The 22,064-nt window shown below is 43.8% G+C and overlaps 1 protein-coding gene across 9 annotated transcripts in view; it reads left to right on the top strand.

Annotated features, from left to right (window-relative positions):
• Positions 1-22,064, top strand: part of BCAS3 (BCAS3 microtubule associated cell migration factor) — a 319,099-nt gene that overhangs the window by 201,909 nt on the left and 95,126 nt on the right. The window contains exon 24 of one of the 9 annotated variants that reach the window (XM_032707138.1): positions 13,403-14,475. The exons of the other annotated variants lie outside the window; for them this stretch is intronic. Within the exon in view, the coding sequence (XP_032563029.1) occupies positions 13,403-13,428 (26 nt within the window). The 3' untranslated portion in view covers positions 13,429-14,475. Of the gene's footprint in view, positions 1-13,402; positions 14,476-22,064 lie in introns of those variants that run through there. 9 annotated transcript variants of the gene reach the window in all.

The following is a 22,064-nucleotide window of genomic DNA, read 5'->3' as shown; positions in this document are numbered from 1 at the left end:
GAATTAAGTAAATTCAAGTAAACAAATATTTGCTTTAGTTTCCTTACAGATATGGGATGGAAAAAAGTAAAAGGATGAAAATAAGAGTCCTGTTGGGTGATTACAGCCCCACAGAGGCTCAGGCTGCTGGAGCAGGGCAGTCCTGCATCCCTGCATCCCACACAGCACATTCCCACTCCGGGAAAAACCCGTTTCCTCTTTCAGTTTGGTGTGAAAAATTGGATAATAAGTGACTGTTACGTGGCACGTGCTCAGAGAAGTGGTTAGAAGGGAGTGAAAGTGGGAAGTGTGGAGTGTGAGGTTTGTGTGGCCGAGGATCAGGAGCTGCGACCCCGTGGTGGACTCGTGATCCGGGATGTCCTGTGTGACTCCGGGGGGATCGTGGGCAGGGCCAGCACAAGGACGAGCCTTCCCTCGGATTCTTGAGGGCATTTGATAAACTGCTGGGTTTCCTGGTTTGTGCCCCTCCTCTCAGCAGGAAATATCACTCCATTTTAATCTTGTGTTGCCACTCTCATCCTGGTTGTATTGCAGGTGAAATTATTGGGATGAAAACAGTGAGCACGTAGAACAGATTCACTGATGGAACAGATCCTCTCAGGATCTGTTACTTAATTTCTTTGACTGCTCTGCTGTGTCCTTCCCTTGCAGAGGCCAGAATGTCAGAGATCAAGTAGACTGGAGAAAATAAAAAATTCACATTGTGAAAGGGATATAAAAAAATACTTGGAATTTCAATGCATTGGCTTCTATTTATCTCAAATAAAGAGAACAGATCCTCTCAGGATCTGTTGTTTTTTTTTCTCTCTCTGAACCTCCTTTTAGCATATTCTTGTGCAGTTTGGAGGCTGTGTGACCTCACACCAGGACAAGCAGAGTGGACAAACGGGCACAAGGGCATCGCGTACCTTGGCTGTGTCTGAGCTTAAATCCACAGCTCTGGAGATGTTCATCATCCCAGAAATAAAGAGAATGGCACAAGCAGCATGTTTGGCCCAAAGAAATTATTGATTAATGTCTTCTTCTAAAAAGTAGGTGGCCACAAATCAAGAAACTGGGTACGAGTCCTGACCGTGGGCATGTTTCGGAAGCAATTTGGGATGAATCCTGGTGGAAAAGAGGTGCAGGAAAGAGAGAGGGAAAAGGCTGTACTTGCCTGTCCCTTGCTGTTGAGGACACACAGCCAGCTCACCACTCTCTCCACATGCTTGTGGTTCCAGGGGACAAAATAAATAGCGTGGAGTGGTTTTGTTGCTATGGGAAAAGTGCTAAAAAAGGCTGGATCTCTTGTAGGGCTCAGATCCTTTGGGCATTTAATGTACAATTTCTGCTAAGGACACTCAGAATTATACCTCTGATTCTGAATTGCTTAAATGTTGAAACATATGGTCTTGTGTGCTGTTCACTAGGAAACAACTGGCTGTATCCAAGCTGCCAAAATTCGAATAAACTCGGGCTGTAGGAAAGGGGGGAACCTGCAGCAGCTCAGAGGAACTTTAAAAAAGGAGGGTTTGACTGAAAAGCCAACCTGACATATAGAAAAATAGAATAATTGAACTAGTGCCATATATCGGTAACAGATAATTAAATGTTAATAGCTGAGAAGTTTTTCAATTAAAAGTGAACTGTTTGTGTCCTCTTGGTTTCTTCAGGGGGGCCAGGTCCGTGTCGCTGGCGTTCGGTGCGCTCCCTGCTACAGTAATCATTTTAATAAAATGCAATTATCTGCATAATTAATTTCTTTGACTGCTCTGCTGTGTCCTTCCCTTGCAGAGGCCAGAATGTCAGAGATCAAGTAGACTGGAGAAAATAAAAAATTCACATTGTGAAAGGGATATAAAAAAAATACTTGGAATTTCAATGCATTGGCTTCTATTTATCTCAAATGTCAAGGGCAGTGTAAAATGTATTTTTAAAATGTGTTTTTGTATGGTTTGAGCCCATTCTTGGCGTAGTTGCGAATCTAGAGGGGCCATTGTTCTTTGAGAGAGTTTGAGGGGGTTTCTTTGTACAAAGTGACAAAAAGAAGACTTGGAGTACTGGGCTGCCATTGTTCCTGTGCGGCGCTGTAAAATTTGATTTGAAATTAGGACCTCGGGGCAAGCTCTTCAATAGCCAGTTTTTATTTTCTGCCAGCATTTTAATCACTCTTGGGCTTAAAGTGGATGACCAACATAATGCCTCTATGTTTAATAGAACAGTTCATATCTTGAAGGCCAGTTAACTGAATTCAGGGATCTGTCATCTGCCCAACATTAGTCTTTTCTGTTTCCTGTCTATTTATGAAGATAGCTCTCCACTCCGGCCAGCTCTCAAAGAAGAGCAACTCTTTCTTTCTTTCTCTTTCCTTTTTTTCCCCCCCCCTCCCCTCTGAATTTCTCCAGTGCTCTGACATCTCTTTCAGTGAGCTCTTAAAGGAGCCAGGCTGGGTGAGTGTCACCAGATGGGGCCAGGAGGGAGGGACAGATGGGGGAGTCAGATTTCCCAGTGAAACGGGCTGACAGGAAGGGAAAAGTGATACACGTTGGTCTAAGCCTCCCTCACCTTGTTGGGATTCACAGTGTAGGGATTCACAGTGGGCAGGGAAATGAGGAAAACTGGGGGAGAAGGACAGGACTGAAAGAGCCGATGGCTGAGTGAGTGACGTTGTGGGACTGCAGCGTGTTCTGGTCCAATTGCAAAGGGGGTTGTTTGGGGTGTTTGGGTAACCTGAACCCTCTAGGTGGGTTCATCCTGGTAATTCATGCCCATGTTTGCTGGGGAGGTGCCAGGCTTGTGGGCTGGCTCTTGGCAGCACGTGGTGGAACTCAAGGGTCTGTAGGAACCAGCACTGTGGGGAGGTGTCCTCTGGTGTCCCCTGGTTCTGCTGCAGGAGAGGACTAGGCCAGAGCTGTTGTTCAGGTTTAAAGCCCCTCAGTAAATATGAACCAGCAGATGGGAGGGTTTGCTGGTTTAGAGTTGTCATTTCTCCAGCACTGCTCGACCTGAGGGCCTTGTACCCCACAAGCATCCTGCCCCACACGTGCCCTCCTCTGAGCACCCTGTGGCAGCAGGTCCTGCACAGGGAGAGGGGTCCTACCCTTCCTGTCCCCATCTGGGGTGTCACAGAGAGTTTGGTGGGGTGTCAAGGTGGTTATAAGCACAGGGGGCTTTCTAAAAAGCAAGTTGCACTTTTCTTAAAAAGGCAGAAGGATTGGAGCGATGTTCCCTCAATCATTTGGTTTGGGATTGCTGTCAGGAGTGCTCATTGTCACAGTGGTGGCATGTGTGATTAGGGAAGGGATTTCAACCAGGAGGCTGTTTCACACTGACCACTAACTGGTCATTAACTGGCAGCGGCTTCTGATTGAGTTAAAACTGGGCAAAGCTGACACCAGCAGCCCAAAGTAAAAGGGAAAATGTTCATATCCCATTACTAATTATGGCCCGTTGCACATTACAATTAATTCTTAGCAAGCTTCAATGTAGGGTCAGTTTGCCAGAAATGAAGCAGATTTTGATATTTCAGTCAACATCATCTGATGCCTTTGTTGTCTTTATTTGTCTGTAATCAACAGAATCCTGCTTGTGTTCCACACTGTTCCTTGTGGATGCTGGAGAAGGGTGGCTCACCAGGGCTGGGGATCTGGGAGAGGTTAATATATTCAAGCAGCATCAAGCAGAGCTTTTCATTCACGTTCAAATGGGGCTGTGTGGGTGGTTCCACAATGTGGGAAACGCTTTTCATTGAAGAATCTGAATATTTTGTAAGGAAGTGAATAGTTGCAAATAATCTTTTCTGTGACACTGAAATAAAGGACAAATGAGCTATTCTCAGAACATACTGAAGCGTTATTGTCTTCAGTGATTTAACAGAGCTGTACAGAAAAAAATATTCCAAACTTGACAGATTCATATCCTAATCTTTTGCTCCTTCATCGGGAGACTGTGGGGTTTGTGTGGCTGATACTGCTCTTAGAGGGTTTTCCAATTTCAGTGATTCTATGATCTAATGTAAGGATGAAATTTTGCTCTCGTTGTTTTGCTGAGGTGAGGGAGTTTTCCCCTGACTTACCTGTAGAACATATTGTTGTCTGCAGGGTTTGGAGGACACAGCCAGGCTTCAGGAGTCCCCGAGCCACAATCCACAGCCCTGCTTTCCAGCATTCCCATCCGTGATCTCTGGCAGTGATGCAGGGATGAAGTGGTGCTTTTTCCTGCACTGTGCACACATAAAGCTCTGCAGGAATTCAGGGCAGCTGGTACAAGCTCTGTGTTCCCGTAGAATAAAACTTCCAGCAAGTCCAAGGGATCTCCAAGGCAGGGCTGAGTAGGTCAGCATTAGCTTCCACTAAACGTGATTAACTTTATCCATCTCCTGGTGTATTTCTTTCCAATCCACTCCAGTGCTTGATTTAATTTTCCTTTTATGTAAACTCCAAGGTTTAGCTTCATTAGAGTGATTGCAGGGATTCCCTGCACATGGCCTGGCTGCTTCCCTGATCCCTCTGGGGCTTTCCTGCCAACCCCTCCGGTGACGTGGGGGCACAAGTGGAGAAGTCCCTGACAGCAGGGCATGAAGGAGCTGTCATGGGCAAGTTGCTCAGAGGAGAGATCTGGGAGGAATTCTCCTCGGGGAAAATGAGCAGCAGGTTGGATCAGGTGGGGAGGAGAGAAGCTCACCCTGGAATTCCAGCCCCGATGCTCAGGTCGGGATCTCTGCTGGGATCCAGGCTGGGTGAGGTTTGTGCCTGTTTTCCTGAGCATCAGGTGGGTTGGTGATCAGTAGATATTCTTTTTTTTTTTTTTTTTTAAATAATTAGAAACTACTTGTAAAATTATTTTGGAGAGATTTTGTAAATTAGATTAGTGCCCTTATTCTGAATTACCCACTTTACCTGTCCCCAGAAGAGCATCTTGTGCTCCACGAGCCGTTATTCGTTTTTACCTTCTCTAACAAGTTCAAAACCCAACCACAATTGTTTTCAAGCTTTAGGAGGTTAATATTGTATATAGACCATTTTAAACTCATTTTCTTATTTAAAAAAAAAAAAAAGAAGGGGGACTTCTGGCTTTTTCCACAGTATTAGATCTATCATATCAGAGTACTTTATTGAATATTTTATTGACCGTCTGCTTGCCCTGTGCTAACCTGCCTGACATCCAAAGTTTCTCTCTCTCTGGAGATGCCATGTCAGCTCCCATTAAGCAGCTGAGCGTGAATCTTCCCTTCATATTTCCCGTGGATCAACTCCAGCCCAGCAGGAGGACACTGTGGGCCCTGGTGCATCACGGGGGCGTCCAGCTCTGGCTCGGGGGGGATTTAAGGTGGTCTAGGCCAGGGTGGGCTGTGCAGCACGAGGCTCTGCCCTCTGGGGCTTGGCATCAGCACTCGGTAGGATTTTACTTTCCTCAAATGTAAAGGTATTGAAGAGGAAAATTTCTTCCCCTGGCAAGTTAATTACTTGACTTCTCATAGAAGGAAGGCTCGGAGCAAAAGGGAAGAGAGGGAAGTGCATCATCTGCTTAAATCAGGCAGGAACACGGGGTTGATGTGCCGAGCTGCTGCAGTTACAAGGGCATTTCAGTTGTCTCCCTTGGTTTTCCAAAATTTTATATCCGTTATTAATGTTTAATTTTGCTTTCTGCACAACTTCCTTCTTAAATTGCGCGATATTTAAATTCCACGTTTTCTTCCTTCGTAGAAAAACAGAAAAAAAAAGAGATGTTTTGTCACTGTAGGGTTTTGTGGCCACATAAACACTTTGCTTGCAGAGTCTGCTCTTGCTGGGCATCAGTTTGAGAGCTCTGCTGCCCTCTCAATAATGTGCCCATGGGGTTTTTTTGCTGTGCTATGTGACATTTCCTAAATAATTTTCAAGTAGGTATAAATCTTTCATAATTCCTTAGCTGGCATGGTTGAAATAATGGACAGTGTCATTATGGGCTCTCCTTCACAGGCAGTGATTGTTTGACAGACATTGTGGCGTCCCTGAGCAAGCATCCAGGGGCAAGGGAAAACAGAACTTTCCTCAAAGCCATAAAATATTTTAGGCCACCTTTCGTGGTGCGTTGTTTTAAAATTCTTTTTAAACAGAATCTGAAAATATTTAGAAAAATTTGCTTTCCTTCAAGGAATAAGAATTCACACAACAGGACAACTGTACCTGTTCTTAGAAAGCTCTCAGGAAAACAAGCAGAGCTGGAAGGACAGACTATTATGCTGAGTTTCTAAGTGTGTTTTCCTTGTGGTGGAGTTGAAGAGGTGAACAGAGTTGGTTCAGATTCTGTCGCTGTGACTGCACCATCCAACAGGTCTGTGCTGGCAGCAACCCCAACACAAAATGCAATAAGAAAAGGAGGAAATCTAATTTTTTAATTGTGGTTATGGAAATCTGTGGAGAAGGGGGTGTATGGGGTGCAGTCCTTGGGACAGATCTAGGTTTTTAATGCCTTTCTTTCCAAGCTTGGTGTCAGATGTTGTAAGTTAATTTATTTTCCCGTTAGTTCTTGCTAATGATAATAAAACTTTTTTTTAAAAGCTTTCCTAATTAATGATCTTCTTGCTCCCAAACAAAACCTATATTGTCTCTGTGAAGTTGCCTGAGTATTTTAAAAACAACAGGCTGTTGGTAGGTTTTATTGCCTCATGAATTTAGGGTCAACACACCTATTATTTGCCAGAGTTAATTTGTGCTGGGTTATTGACTGTCGGGTTGTTGGGGATATCTGACTCTTGTGAAAGTTACACTCATCTCAAATGGTTGTAATTTTATTCCTTGTGCTCTGGTGCCACAATATTTAGCTAATAAAAGAAGGGGAACAGTTGTACAAAGGCAGGTATTTAACTGAGAGCAGGGGAGTAAGACTGTCATTACTCTTGATAGTCCTTCTTTCTGACACTGAATGGTTTTAACTTTCCTTTAGATAAAGGAGAAGGGAAAAGACAACTTTATAAAAGTAAAAATGTACAAGATACTTAGGATTTGTAAAAGTACCTAATTAGGCTTTTAGGCTAATTTTAGGCTTCCAATTGTAACGGGCTCAGCAGCACCAAAACAACCAGCTCCCCAAAGAAAGAGGGAAGAACTTAATTTTACATCTAACTTTGTATGTCAAGGTGAAAATACACCTCTTGCACTCTCCAAGCTGGAAGCAGAACAGATAGTAAAGCCAGCAGTTGGTTTAAAAATTCCCTAGGAAACCATCCCTTGTGTGTTTACAGCTCAGAGTTAAATTGCAGTCCTGGGGAATCTTTACTTCTGGTTTTCCAAGCGTCTGCTTCCATCCCAAATCTGAGCCATATGTCCTTGTGGGGTAAAAACCAGAGGCCCTTGCTATAAACGAGCCTTCAGATATGCAGTGCCAAGCCCAAGTATCTTGCCATCCCAACTTCAGTGGATAAGAATCCAAATTAGCACCAGTAAGTTGTGGCCTGTAATGCAGGAGTTGGAAAATACCCCCATTTATTCTGCAGGATGTACTGGGACATCACGTGTTTCCCTATAGGAAATTCAGAAGAGTGGTGAGCTTGATCCTGTTGCCCCAGTATTTTCCTAATCAAGTTTTGTTATATGCCAAAATATTATTATTATTATTATTATTATTATTATTATTATTATTATTATTATTATTATTATTATTTACTTGGGGTGACAGTTATGCCTTTCTAGAAATACCTTTTGCTTTATTCTGGGCTGGCAGAAACAACTAAAAACTATTCCTAAGCATCTCTGTAGGTCCGGGGAGGAGCTGACAGAAGTTTGTTCTGAGACATTTAGCAGCACAGTCACTTCCTATTAAAAAGGGGGTGGATACTGTGACCCCCAAACCCAGCACTGAGCAATTCTTTGCCTCATTCCCAGCGAGCTCTGGCTTTTGGCCCTCTGCAGTGGATATTTATTGAGTGAAAACTCTGGTTTAGTACAAGTTTAGGACTTTCCCTGCCTGCCACAGCGATCCCGAGGAGGCACCTGAGGAACTGAAGCATCTCTGGTTCTCTTGCACTGAGCTGGAGGTGCACACGCTCTCTGTCATAGCTGCTTTATAAATAACCACCCCAATCCTTCCTAAATTATTTTTACTACTTTTTAGTGGGTGTGCAACTTTTAAAACTGGAAACCCAAAAGCTGGCTCTGTTCGTTTTCTCATGAAATCGTGGCCAGAGCAGTAAATTCATAACTAAGCGCTTACTCATTGGCTACTGTATTATAAATAACTCTTCACCTTGGCCCTGTTTCTCCAGCCATTATTCACTGGGAGTAGCACTTACTCATGAGCACAGAGAAGGAGATGATTCTGCTGTCATTGCTCACATTTTTAGGACCCTGGCACATCAGGAGGTCTGTTTTGAAGCAAGGCATCGCTCTCCTCAAGAAGCGGCAGATTTTCCTGCCTGGTAGGACTGTACTTGCAAAAACCACCCCAAGGAATTGCCACTGAAAATCAATCAAAAATCAAAGGAGAGACCAGTGGGGAGAAACTGTAGTGTGGGATATTTGGAAGGGCATGTGCCTAAAAGTGGTGCTGTGGTTTGTCCTCGGGCGAAGCTGAGGAGCAGCTCAGGAGCACTGATGGGAGAGCCATCACCTCATCCCTCCTGCTTTCCCTTTGCCATTCCACTGCCTTGCTTTCAAAGTGTAAATTAACTTCCAGGCTCAAAGCTTTCGGGAAGGATGCCAGCCCAGAGGTCATCTTTTCTGGGTGGTTTATTGGCTGGCCTGTGTTTGCCCACATCTCCAGTGTTTACCAGCTGAGGGAGTTTATGAAATTTTGATGTAGGAATTAGGTTGTTGCTCATCTTGTACCTTCTTGCTCATATTATTGACAGTACCAGTGAACTGCTTGAGGCAGATAGTATCTCAGTGATCACTGTGCTCTTTCAGCCCTCCACTGCTGACAACATCAGAAGTGTTTTAACAGGGTTTTAATGGGCAGCCTCTGTAGCTCCTTGGAGGGTTGCAAATAGCTGCTGTGAAAAACCTTTTCTGCCGCTCTGAGCTGACGTGCCCTCCTTTCCTGCCTTCCCTTCCCTTCCCCATCCAGCTGCTGCCTGTCTCGGAGGCTGCAGCGCTGTTGACAAGTCCTGATTTGGGCCAGGCACTGTGGGCACCGTGCAGGTTCCTGCATCTTCGGGGGGAGCTGTGAAGAGCAATGACACGGCCGTGAAAGCGCTGGGAGGAGCGGAGGGATGAACCGGGAACCCAACGCGCGTTCACAAATCCCCCCTTCTCCGCCAGCTCTTCCAAAGAGGAATCGTACAACTTACACCAGTGCACAACAGGGAGCTCACAACATGTTTTCCATGATACCCCAGAGCAGGACTTAACGATTTGGGGAGAGAACAACCTTTATTTTTTAGCTGAGAACAAAGCGGGGTGGAATGAATCCCTCCTTCCCGAGACAAAGCCTTGGTTTGATGGCAGCACTTTCTAGCTGACTGGTTGCCTTGCTCTGCTTGTTACCAGAAATGAAGCTCTGGGCACAGCTTTCTTTGGACTATGGAAAAGCTTTCTCCTCCCCATTTTGCTTAATATAACTATAATGTGCCCTTTATCACACTTCAACTTGAGTAATCCCAGTTTAGAAATAGCGCAGAAATACCCATGGGAAAAAAGCACGGGAAACGTACATTATAAAAAACATACAGGCCAAGCTCAAAAGATCCACTGACATGTAAATTTAATTAAAAAATTATAGGTTTTCAATGAGGGCTTGTGTCTTCAATTTACCAGTTTCCATGACTTGTTCAGAAAAAGTGTTTCTTTTTTGCATTCTTGGTGGAAAACACGCTGAGGGCTATTACAGACTCCAAGAAGAGTCTCTATTCTGTGTCACAGGGAAAAAATAAAATTACCCAAAATATGTACACTTGAAATAAGTAAGAAAAATATCCACTTTCCTGTTTTGCTTTATTTCTATCCTCTAACAAAAGCTAAACTTTCCAGTAACCAGCAGTGCATGAAAAAGCATGTCCTAACTGTGTGAATAAACTTCCTTTTGATTGCATGTGCACATTTTAGGGTATTTTGGTCCTTTCCATAAAAGATGAGTGAGATTGGATAGAGGAGTGGTGAGTGGGCAAGCAGAAGAAGAGCTGATGGCCAGAGGTAGAGACTGGTTATAAATAGGGCTCGTGATATAAAATATCACTGTTCTAAGAGGATTCTGGCTTAAATAAGGGAATCCCAAAGTTTTACTGAAAATTATGAGTTGCTCCATCTATTACATGTTCAAAGGGAGAAATCCCAGCAAGGGAACCCCACCTTCCTTGGTGTGATGTCCCAGGACCGAGAGCAGCCAGAGTTGTTGGCTGGTTAAATGTTCTAAATCCAGAAATTCTCCTCGATGTCCTCAGTCTCAAATCCTGAGCGAAAATAGAACTTGAATCTCTCGGGTGCTAAAACTTAAAGGGAAAATCTGAAGGTCTTTGGGACTCACCAGGATTAAATGCTTTTCTTAACTCTGTTCTTCCATCTAGTCTTCTCTCAGCAAAGCCCATCGCGAGCTGAACCGCTCCAATATCAGTGTTACAAAAGCTACTTCTACCTAATACCCATTATTGCAGTTTTTAATGCAGTGGCTTTTGTGGTGCTTTCTTAAGTCCAAAGCAGCTGCTCAAAGGACCAAATCTTTAGGTTAAGAGAGAGAAAACCCCCTTGCCCGTGGGATTTCAGCCCCTCAAGTAAATGGAGGAGCTGTTCAGAGCAGAGCTCTGACTTTCACGCTTCTTTCTGCCTCCAAGCTTGTGGGTTCTGCTGTGAGTTGCAGCACTGAAAACCAACTGTGGTTTTTGTTTCTCTAACTTAATTAATAAAAACAATTCATCAGTAGCTGATGCCTTTCAGAGTGGTTTTTCCCTGAGTCAGCTTACTGAGGAAGAGGTTCATTATAAATTACAATTAGCGAAACAAAAAGAAATAGGCAGAATAAAGCTTCTGATGTGGGGGACTTCTCTCAGCCTCGTTTGTTGGAGGAAACTTGTAGCCAAAATGCTGTATCTCGTTTATATACATTGTTCAATGTCCAAAATGAAAAAAAAAAATGTTATAAGTGTTTTATGAGCAAGAGCAGAACTTGCTTGGGGATTATCTGTTGGAAATTCCAGAGGTTATTATCGAGCCAGAAGTTTGTAGGATGTACTAACCTCGTATTTGGAGTCACAGAATCTGGCAGTATTTGTTTGACAGCACTCTTTGAGTGGCAGAGCTTTATGCTCAGCTGTGTGTTCACATGAAGTATTTCAGTCTGCAAACATGATTTATCTGTACATGATAACACCCCAGTGAGGTGCCTGTGGACCTGAGACCTGGAGGCTTTGGTGTACCTGGTGTGCCAGAGCCTCAGAGCCAGGAATGAGAGCTGGAAGTCCTTCTCCCTCCTTTTTCCTCCTTCTCCCTCCTTTTTCCTCCTTCTCCTCCCCTCATCCTGCAGCACCAAGTGCCACATCCCACAGTCAGAATGCACTTCAGGGTGATGGTGATCCATGTGCTGCTCCTTCCTGTTGGGTTGGATCCTGACTAAGGGAAGAAAAAGGAACCAGTGCTGGTTTAAGTTTATTATTATTATGCAGATTGTTTGTCACCTGTGCTGGTTCAGTTGCTGCTTTGAAGTCATTCTTGCATTAGTGTTGTGCCTTAGGCAAAGATTGTTTGCTGCTTCGCTGTCCGTGTTATTTCACTTGCTTTTATGTTCACTTCTATCTCATATTTTGCTCTGCCAATTTGGATATAATTGTATGAAACTTGGCTTTTGGTTCTACCCTGTGACTTTTTCTCACAGGAGCCATCCTTTAACCCTGCAAAAAGACAGTGAATAAAAGGCATTGGATTGGCCTTGCTATTCCTGAGTTTCCCATGAACCAAGATGTATAATCTTGTTTCTTAACATGTTGTAAACAAGATCCAAATCAATTAGAAATCAGAGTCACGTTCATTCAAAAGGGTGTACCATGGAGTTATGGATCTTCTGGTTGGACTCAGTGACCCTGGAGGTCTTTTCCAACCTGGATGATTCAGTGGTTCCTCTGGGTGCATGATGTGATTCCTGTAGGAGTGTGAGGATCCAGGCAGGTTTGGGCTGTGCAGGATCAGTACAGAGAGATTTAAGGGGTGAATCCATCGACTGCAGCTTTTCTTTAACATCATCTGGAACAGAAACCAGTATAGGATTGCACTGGTTATGTCACTACTTGAATTCTCTCTGTCTCCTTTCCTTTATTCCCAAATGGGCTTTTATCCCACGTGCCTGGGGACAGGCAAGGTGCTGCACAGCCAAGGGGCAATTCCTTGCTTCAGGGTTTAAGAGTTTCCTTAAAAACAGACCCTGTGTGTAACTCTGTAGGTAAATTCACCACAAATAATTGCTAAAATTTCCTTATGTAGCCTGTGCTTTTTCAGCACATGAAGCAAATGTGAGCTGCAGGGGCTCAATTAAAAAAACAAACAAACAAACAAGGAAAATAAAAAATAAAATATCCTTGTGCTTCCCTATGAAGGTTTGTGCTTTAGGAATGAGATTCCCAGGCTGTCCTGGGCACAGCACCCACCACCCCGGGTACAGGGTGCCCAGGCCAAGGCCACAGCGACAGGAGAAAGCTGAGCCTCTTCTTCATGCTTTGTAATATCCATTTGTGTTTATGGCCTGATCTTGAAGGGTATTAAATGTATAAAATATGTATGTTTAAGTGATGTATTTGAATCTCTTAATGTGCTTTTAAGTGTTTTCCTGACGATGTGCTTAGGTAGGAACAAATCGGGCTTGTAGGGAAGGTGAAACTGGGGGTGCCTTGAGCTTCTCCAGGTGGATTTTGAGGCAGGGCTGGAGCAGGGTTTGCTCACCAGGCTTTTTGCCTCCAACCTGGGCCAGACAGGTACAGATCTGAGCTGTCAGTGAGCAGCTGCTCAGTGATGCTCCTGGTTTTGGCAGAGGCCTGAGCAGCTCGTGGGGAAGCCCAGATCTGCCCTGGCCGTGTGTTCCTCAGCGAGCAGAGCTGAGGAGACTCATCCTGCAGGGATTTCTAGTCACATGCTGCAGAGTGTTTTAGGCAAATTTTTTTGTTGGAGCAGCTGTCGGGTGAAAACTATCAAAGCTCGGTTTTGTTCCTGCAGATCTCAGAACGTCCGTCATGGGTTCCCGGGGCTGAAAGCAAGTCATGTGTGGCAAAGCCACGCTGCCAGGCTCCTGTGCTCTGGAATTTAGAGGGAAATGAAGGATAGTCTCTCTCTCTCATTTACTTCCATGGCTGTGTCTTGCTTTATTTCAGTGCTCTGAGGTCTCGCAGCCTCGGAACTGGGCAGGTCATTTCTAAAATGCAATATTTACCCTCTGCCACTTATAGGCTGCGTCCTCAGTGACAGAATTGATTCAGTTGGTGCTGCTGCACTTTTAATGTTCCCTTTTATGTTCATGTTTGTTCCAACAGAGTGGCCACTAGCACAGACGACTTGAACTTGTATCACCCGCAAACTGACAACGCTGGAGCCACCAGTTTGTCATTATCCCTCCTAGTGTATCTGATTTAATTTTGCAACAGTGGATTAATTCTTAAAATTGCAGTGCTTTTTGCTCGTTAATGGTCAGTAAACGATTCGGGGGCGGGGGGGGGTTGGTGGGGGAATGGAATTCATCAGTTTTGTAGCCGTTTTAATTCTTCTAGTTTTAAGTTGTTCTATAAATATGCCTTTATGGATGCAGTTTTACTAGCTTAAAAAACATCTAATTGAAAACAGTTGCTTAAATCTCTTTGGATCAAGGAGGCAGTAATAAGCAAAGAGAGTATCTTATCCCTGCAATCCAGAAACGCTTAGTGACTGGTATCCTCGGTGCATGTGTAATCAGCTTCTTGTTTCATCTAAAAACCTTAGCTCTTTTGGTGTGATTTAGTACCTCACCAGCAGCATGGTTTTCCTGGGCTGGGAGGTTATCAACCAGAGAAACAAAATATAAACCAAAAGGGCATAACACACAAACTGACTCATTCATGCCATCCCACCCTGTGGATGGTGTGTCGTAGCATAGGAGAAAAAAAAAAAAAAAAAAAAAGCCTGATTTGATGCCTGTAAATGAACATTTTTGCTGCACGTTATGTAATGTTATTCTTATGACTTAACGTTTGCATCGGGCAGGGCTGAGCTCTGCTCTTCTGTGAGGCCCCCAGCAGATGAACCCGTAGCTCTTAGAGGAGATCAGCCCCTGCTTTTACCTATTGCTGCTGCTCCTGAGTCCAAAACTATGAGCTCTAAAGGATATGAGCTGGGATATGGATACCTTTGCTTCCTGGACCAGCTGGGTTCCGTGGGACGGGGTTTGGCGAAGGGGCCTGTTGGGATTTGGGTTTGGTGCCTTGTCTACTGTTTGTTTAATGTCAGAAATGTAGGTCCTTTGTGGCTGATGGGATGCAATGACTGTAGATCCTGTGCATGATGGTGGGATACTTGGATTATTTTAAATTATGTTGCTAATATATTTAAACAAGAATTATTGATGACCACTCTGGCTGTCGGCCTGGTTTTTTAAAGGCTTGTACCCGCGTCCCTCCGGTTTGAAATGTGGTGCCATGGTGCAAAGTGATCCTCAGAAAGTGCTGCACCAAACCTCAGAGGTCTATAAATGATCCATGCCTCGTTTCCAAGCTGGGAACCAAGTTAAAAAAAAAAAGCCAGTCTATGCTGCTGGAGAGGGAATGCAAAACCACAAGTTTTCCTTTGTGCAAGTGGGAAGTAAAACAGGTTAAATTACCTGATCTTTAGTGAGCATTTTTTTTCTGACATCTGTGTTCATTCATCTGGCTTGGACTGTCCACATGGGCACTTGTAACATCTCATTAGGGGCCATAATTAATGGAGGTGGTAATTCAATAAATTGCAAGCACACGTTTAATAAGATTTTCACGTATCTTATTCCTTATTGCTTAAACAGGCAAACTGTGGCACAGACCTTCACGGGAAGAAAGTCAGAAAGCTTTGTCGTTTTTCTTTATGATTTATTTGATTTTGAAATGTCAAATAATTTCACGCAGCTTCCTCGGTCTGAAGGATTAAAGAGCTGTGGTGGCACCGTGTCTCAGGGCACGGGCACTTGGGGCAGGCTGCCTTCCCACAGCACCCAGGAGCACACACTGGTGCAGCATCTGACTCCTTGTCCAGGGTTAAAACTCAAGAGTTCAACCCCTGAAATTCTCTCTCTTTTTTTCTGAGTCTTTTGGATAAGCAAGTAGCACTTCACACAAGGCCATTGTTGGAAAGCCCTCGTTTGGGGGTTTAGGAAATGCGTAAGTGTGCTCTGCCCATCTAAAAGCCATCCATTACAAAAAATAATCAGACATCCTTTTTTTTTTTTTTTTTCCTTGTACATTTGTGTCATTCTGCGAATCAGAAGCATTTTTTTGGACTGAGGGCAATGTGCTTTGCTTTTGGAATTCCTGAGTTTCACTAAAAGCCCGGGGCATGGTTGGTTCAGGAGACCTGAGGTGACCTGTAAGTGGGAGCTGCTGTGTCCCTTTGCTGCTTAGCAAGATCACTTTAAAGAGAAGTTGCAATACAGTGTCCAGATATAATATGATAACATTTTAATCCAGAGGGAAAAGCAGTATTTTTATATTAGTTGACCTCCTGAAAGCACATTCTCATAGCTCTCCTCTGAGATGGGCAGTTTCCTCATTTGTAAATGACAAATCTCAGATGGGGGAAAAAAAAAAAAATGAGGTGACTTTCCTGAACCCAGAGAAATCCCTCGTGCAATCAGGAGCTGAAGAGTTCCTGTGGAGGCTTTGGATTGTGTGTTCCTGCACACAGCTTTGGGTGCTGAGCTCTGGGCAGGCTGGGGAGGTGTAGGAAGGAGGAATATCTGCTTTGTGGGTTGTTTTGGTTGTGATAATGCCCTGTCTCATTTGGGAACCGGCCTTTCCATTCTTCTGGACTTCAAATAAAGCCTTAGTTTTCCTCCTAAATCCCTGTGATTGACTGTAAACATGCTGGCAGCCTCAAAACTAACAAGGAGGAACCTGCTCACAGTCCCTGGAAAGCAGGAAACGTCGTGTTTGAGCTGCTGAGCTGCCCTTGGGTTCCCTCCTTTGCTGGGATCTCTTTTTTTCAGGTTAAGGCACCTCAGAATTAACGAAAAATCTTTATGGTTGTTATCTTGAAGTTGGATTAATTTTTGAGCTATTCCAGCTTCCCTCAGAGGGTGAATCTCCCTTGTGGGTGTGGTGAGGACCCTCAGCATCACAAAGCCACGTCTGCCCAGAGCAGCACAGCCCCGTCTGAGGTGCAGCACGAAGTTCTTGCATCAGTTGAGAATTTTGTGGGATTTGCTTCCATTTGACAGTGTTTCCAGATGCAACTGTCTGTTCCTGTCCGGGGCCCTTTCCATCCCCTTCAGCTGGGTTTGGGTTTGGGGATCTGCTGCTTTGTTCTCGCGGTGTGAAGACAGATGTTATTTCACTGCCCTGTCTGGAAGCTTTTCCTCATCCCCCGGTTCAGTTATAGGTGCTTGTCTTTTGAACCCAGGCAAATTCCACTGGAAGTGTTAGAAAGTGAGTTCCATTTCCAGTTATTTCAGCGATTCCTCCTTTCTCTTGCCCGGTGGGTTCGGAACGTGTTAAAGCCGGTGGTAAAGTAATTTATGAAGGGCAGATGGAGTTCAAAAGGTTCAAATATACAAGTTCAGTTCCAGCCTCGTTTGGATCTTCACACCTCAGTGTCCCAACAGAGAAACTGGATACTGAGTTTTTACAGGTTTCACTGTAAAAACTGAGCCCTCCAGAACTTTCAGTAACTAATGGATTTTGCAGAAGTGATTTGCCTACCCTGGATGTCCGTTAGCTGGTTTGCTTTTATGTCTTTGCTGGAAACCTAAATGGCTTTTACTTGCGCTTTTTTTTTTTTTTCTAGTTATATGTTTGCAGGAGATGTCTTTTGTGTTTCAGTAGCCAGTAGGAAACAAGTGATGTGCTCAAAAAATTGTGGGAGCGTTTAATCACGGTCTGGTCCCGACTAGAATTTAAACTGTGTGTTGTCAAGAAAGTTTCCATCTGGAGCTGACCAATCCCACCCTGACTACATGCAGTTTTAATCTTCTGGTTCTTGGATTCATTCTTTTTTGTGTGGCTTTGGTGGTGTTCAGATTTAATCCCCAGCAGCTACATTGTATTTGACTCTATATTTCCCTCCTTTCCTTGCTTGTCCTACTTTATTACTGTCAGTGGATTTTGAAATATCCTGAAAAATCTGTGTTTTCTAGTACGGGGATGATTGACAAAATACCTTTCTACCACAGGGGTGGTTTAAGAAAGTTTCCTCTTGTATTTGTTGAGCTGCCAGATACTTGGCAAAATTAATTCCATGTAATATAGTGTCCCTAATGCTGGTCTTATTAGAGGTGCACACCTTTGATGGGCAACTCTTAAAAATACCTTACTGATTTAAGAGAGTTTTTCACTATGTTCATCATATATCACACATAGTGAGTTTACCTGCATTACATCACCAATGAGAATTAACTTTTTACATTAATATGAAGAGCGAACTGTTAATTCCGTGTCACAAAATTATACAGAATAAAAAAAAAAACCAAAACCACAACAGAAAAATCAGTAGATTTTCAGGTACATGTGACAGTTCTGGAAATTTTACACATGGAAAAAAAGTGGCTGGCAGGGGAGCAGAGGAATGATCAAACCACTTCCATTTGGAAGAGAGGGCTGGGCCGGGTTGGGGGTGTTTCTCAGTGTTGAACAAGCACTTGGGAGGAAGGAGGTGTTGGATGGTTCACCACACGAGGGATTTATTTTGTGGTGGAAAATCTAATCTTTCCGAGACCGTTTCTCTGGGGTCTGAGCCTGAAGTCTGCTTTACATTGGGAGATTGGCATGAAATCCACAGCCTTTAAGAGGATAAAGGCCTTTGTCTCCAAAATGTACATTTTTTTTGGAACTGTAAAGGCGGTGGAACGAGAAATGGTTTTAAGTATATAATGTTAAGATTCAACCTTGTAATCCTTTCTCAAGTAAAAACATGGCATAGATCAGTTTTATTGATTTATATCTTTTTTTTCTGTGTGTTTGAGAGAATTCACTGAAAAAAAAAAAAACAAAAACAAAACAAACCCAAAAGGAAACCTTCCACATTTAACTAATGATTAAAGAACTAAAAAAATCAACTAATAAGGACCTACTGTGACCAACCAGAGTGGCACCTTTTGGTTCCTCTCTAGGCACCATTTGATTTCTGGGCCAGGCATAGGAGATTTTGAAAAATGAAATGAAATGAAATAAAATACAATTTCTCTTATTGCCTTTCTCATTTCCGTGGTCGCTTTAAAAAAGATCCCAAAGCCTACTGTATATAAGGATAGAAGAAACAAAATCAGGAGGAGTTGACAGGAATGAAAAGACAAGAGACTCATTCAGTAAGTAAATTAGAAATTATATCAGATAAATAGATGAAAACAAGAGTAGCTCCCTGACCAGTGTCAGTTGTTGTGGCACCGCTGACTTAAATCAGTTTACACGACTCAGGGTTGGGGCAGACTAATTTTTTTAATCTGAACTTCCAACTTTCTTGCTTTGTGTACTTAAACTGATGTTTTCTAACTTCATAAATGAACGTGCAACAAAAGTAGAATTGGCAGAGGAACTCACAGGGAGAGAAAAGTGATAAAATAGATGGGATGTCTGATGATCTTTGATATCAGAGGATCCCAGCTGTTAGTTTGTCCATTATAATGAACATTTGCATGGCTGCTTTTATCTTGGATGGGCTGGGATACTCTGTCTGATGAATATTGACATGACTGGAGGGAGATTACATTGATTTTAATCACTTAAGGTCCTGGCAAGTATATAGAGATGTAATTTGCTTTGTTCCACCTGAACGTATTGGAATCCTCCTGATTTAGGGGAACTGCCTGTATTTGAAGATTATTTGAATACTTTGGTTTTCTGTCTATCTGTCCATCCATCTCTATATTTATCTGCTTCAACCTAAAGGAGGGCAGGGTTAGATGGGATTTTGGGAAGGAATTCCTCCCTGGGAGGGTGGGGAGGCCCTGGCACAGGTTGCCCAGAGAAGCTGTGGCTGCCCCTTCCCTGGAAGTGTCCAAGGCCAGGTCGGAGCAACCTGGGATAGTGGAAGGTGTCCCTGCCCGTGGCAGGGGGTGGAACTGGATGATCTTTAAGGTCTTTTCCCACCCAAACCATTCTGGGATTCTGGGATTCTGTCTGTCTTTCCAAACTGCCCAGCACAGGAAGGCTCTTGGCTTTCCAAGAACAACCACAGCCTGTGGCATTTTAGAAGTGAATTTTTCTCCTCAAAAACCCTCACACCTCAAATATTTCTCCTGTTTGCTTTAAGCTCTGGGGAAGGCAGCACCCTCTGCTCCTCCAGGCAGCTTCATGCCTGGCCCCTGTGCTTTGTGGGGCTCAGGTCCCTCACCAGCAGATATAAAATATAAAAATTTTCTCTTAAGTGCCTCGTTTTGACAGTGGGTTTGTTGGCCAAACACTGATTCACCTCCACTGAGATGTAGGATTTAGAGTGAGCCATGTGCACCACGTTGCTGTGGGGATGCATTTTTGGTCTGTGAGCAGCAAAGGTCCTTGGCCATCCCTCCTCCAGCGCTTTCAAGGCACCTCCTGAAGTGCTTTTAAACTGAGCCAGCATCACTTGGATGTGGGTGAGGTGCAGCAATTTGGGAATTGCTCCCAGCTGGTGGAGAAATGGTTTCCAAGCAAGCTGGGTGGCTCTTTAACCGCTGTTCCCAGTAGAAGTAAGCTAAAATATATAGAAATTGTTGCTGTGACAAATAATCTAACGAGCCACTCAAGTTGCTTTATGTGTTGAATGTAGTCGCTTGACAGTTATTATTATTTTCTAATGATATTAAGTTATAAATTATTAACAAGTGTTTAATTTCAGTCCAAACAGACCCAACAAAGGGGATTTGTACGGTTATGAATTGCAGCAAAATGCAAAATTGTTGAGCTTTTAGTGTATGCAAACTTGGAGACCCTGGTTATTTCTCCCTCTTTCAACAGCCAGTCATGAAACTTTCTTGCCCTTTTCACCTTTAAACTTCATTTGAACTTGGAAAGAAGACTTGTGAATTGTGGAGGGGGGGGGAAAAGGGGAAGAAAAGAAAAAGGGTGGGGGCTGGGGGGAGAAGCTCTGATTCTGTGTTACCCTAACAGCAATACTGGCAAAATAATCCTGCTCTTGTGCACCAGTGTCTGCTACTGCTGCGGGTAATCAGCTCACATGACGTGCCTGGAGGCTAAGGCTGGCCTGGGCTTTCTTTCTTCCCTTTCTCTCTATTTTTTTTTTTTTCCCTTCAGTCCATATTTAAACAAAGGCTGATTATCCAAACAAGAATTTGGACTGCGTCAGCTGGGCCGGTTAAATTATAGTTAGTAAAACTTGGCACCTTCGGAGCTTGGAATGTTACAGTTGCAGCTGGGTCCTCCTCGGGTAGGAGCCGTACAAAAGTCGTAAAAATGGAGATTTTTATCTTCGCAGGACGGAGCTTAACTCTTTAAACATGGAGAACTGAGTGCCAGATATTGCAGTCAGTGCTCAGGCAAACTCTTGCAGGCCAATAGATGGGATAAACAGTTGTGTCCGTGTGTCCGTGCTGCTGTGCCAGCACTGGGCTGGATGCTGTGGCACTTGGAGTGGATGTTCATGACCCTCCAGGATTTCTCTGAGATAAGGAATGAGAATACAACAAGCAGCTTGTTGTTTGTCTCCCTGTTGCCTTTCTGATGGCGTTGCTGTGGTTTTGTTGGAGCTTCTCTTCTTTTTGTTATTTCCTCTCGCTGTGAAAAAAAGTTGGCGTCTGTGTAGGACCTCAGATGGTCCTTGGAGTTGTGGTGATTTTCGCCTTTCTGGAAAAATGTCTTCAAATACCGGCTTCAAATCCTCGTGGAGCTGCTCCAGGGTGGGCAGGAGGCAGGGGATGTGAGGCAGAAGTTGGGTTTTATTTTAAGGAAGTGCTGTTGCCCATTTCAGACTTGCCTTCCCTTCTCTCCTCCAGAGAGGGATTGGCTTCGATCAGTCCCTCTCAAAGCCAAACTTTGGCTTTCTGGTTGTGTCATAAATAGTTCTCGCTGCCAATCAGAAAATGAAAGTTCTTCCCCTAAAATTAAACCATGAGACCTTATCATCAGCCTGGAACAAATCAATGCCTTTGCATTAATTCCCATGGAGTGGGGCCAGTCGCCAGCTTTCCCCTATCCACCTGATGGGGTTTTTTTGTGCCCAGGTTTAGCTCAGCTTCTTTTTTAAGAAAGTCTTTTATTGTCTGCGTTTTCTGAAAAACCTTACTGAGGGATAATGATTGAAATTCAAGCAGTCAAGACTATCCAGAGTGTCTGCAAGAAGTTATCTTTTGTCTTCTTTGCACAGAACAAAAGCTCACGATCATTAAGAGTTAATTTCCTTTATCATGGCAGTTCTGCCATGTTTCAGGGTACTTTTGTCCCAGCAGTGACAAATAATTTGGATAATATGTGACTGCTGCAGTCACGATCCCGTGGGAGTTCAGAGAGCACAGAGCAGGTCTTTTTGAATGGAAGGACATTTCGTTTTCTTCCATTGAAAACTTGAGAAGTTAAAGATTTTTCATCAAGATAAACCCGCAGATCCATGAGGTGCAGCCTGGTCTGGGAGGAATGATACCAACTGGAAGTAAGAAAGACCTAAGGAAAAATTGCGAGTTAATGTTTACTCTTTTATTACTATTTTAATGGAGTGACTTTACAACGTGACCTTTCAAGTGGTGGCTGTTCTAAAAAGGGGTATTTGTGGTGCAGGACCTGTTGGCTTTGCAGTCCAACACTCAGCATTTTTCATGGTCGTGGCTCAAGGGAGAACTTCTCTCTCTGTAAACCAGGACTTTGGGCAACTTTGGGCCACTCCTCATAAAACTCCTGACTTTTTTTTGGAGGCTGTTGAGCCTGGAGGGGGGAATGGTGCAGGAGGAGGAACCCAAACCTGCTTTCTGAGGGCAGAGATTGGACTTTGTCTCCTTTGAGGTTGTCTGGCATGTGCCTGGAAGGCCATCAAGGGGTTTCTCCTCCCAGCTGTGGG

This window comes from Chiroxiphia lanceolata, chromosome 20 (assembly GCF_009829145.1).
Source record: "Chiroxiphia lanceolata isolate bChiLan1 chromosome 20, bChiLan1.pri, whole genome shotgun sequence".
Lineage (NCBI taxonomy): Eukaryota > Metazoa > Chordata > Aves > Passeriformes > Pipridae > Chiroxiphia > Chiroxiphia lanceolata.
Note: the sequence above shows the minus strand (reverse complement) of the source record. Positions and strands in the feature narration are given on the sequence as shown.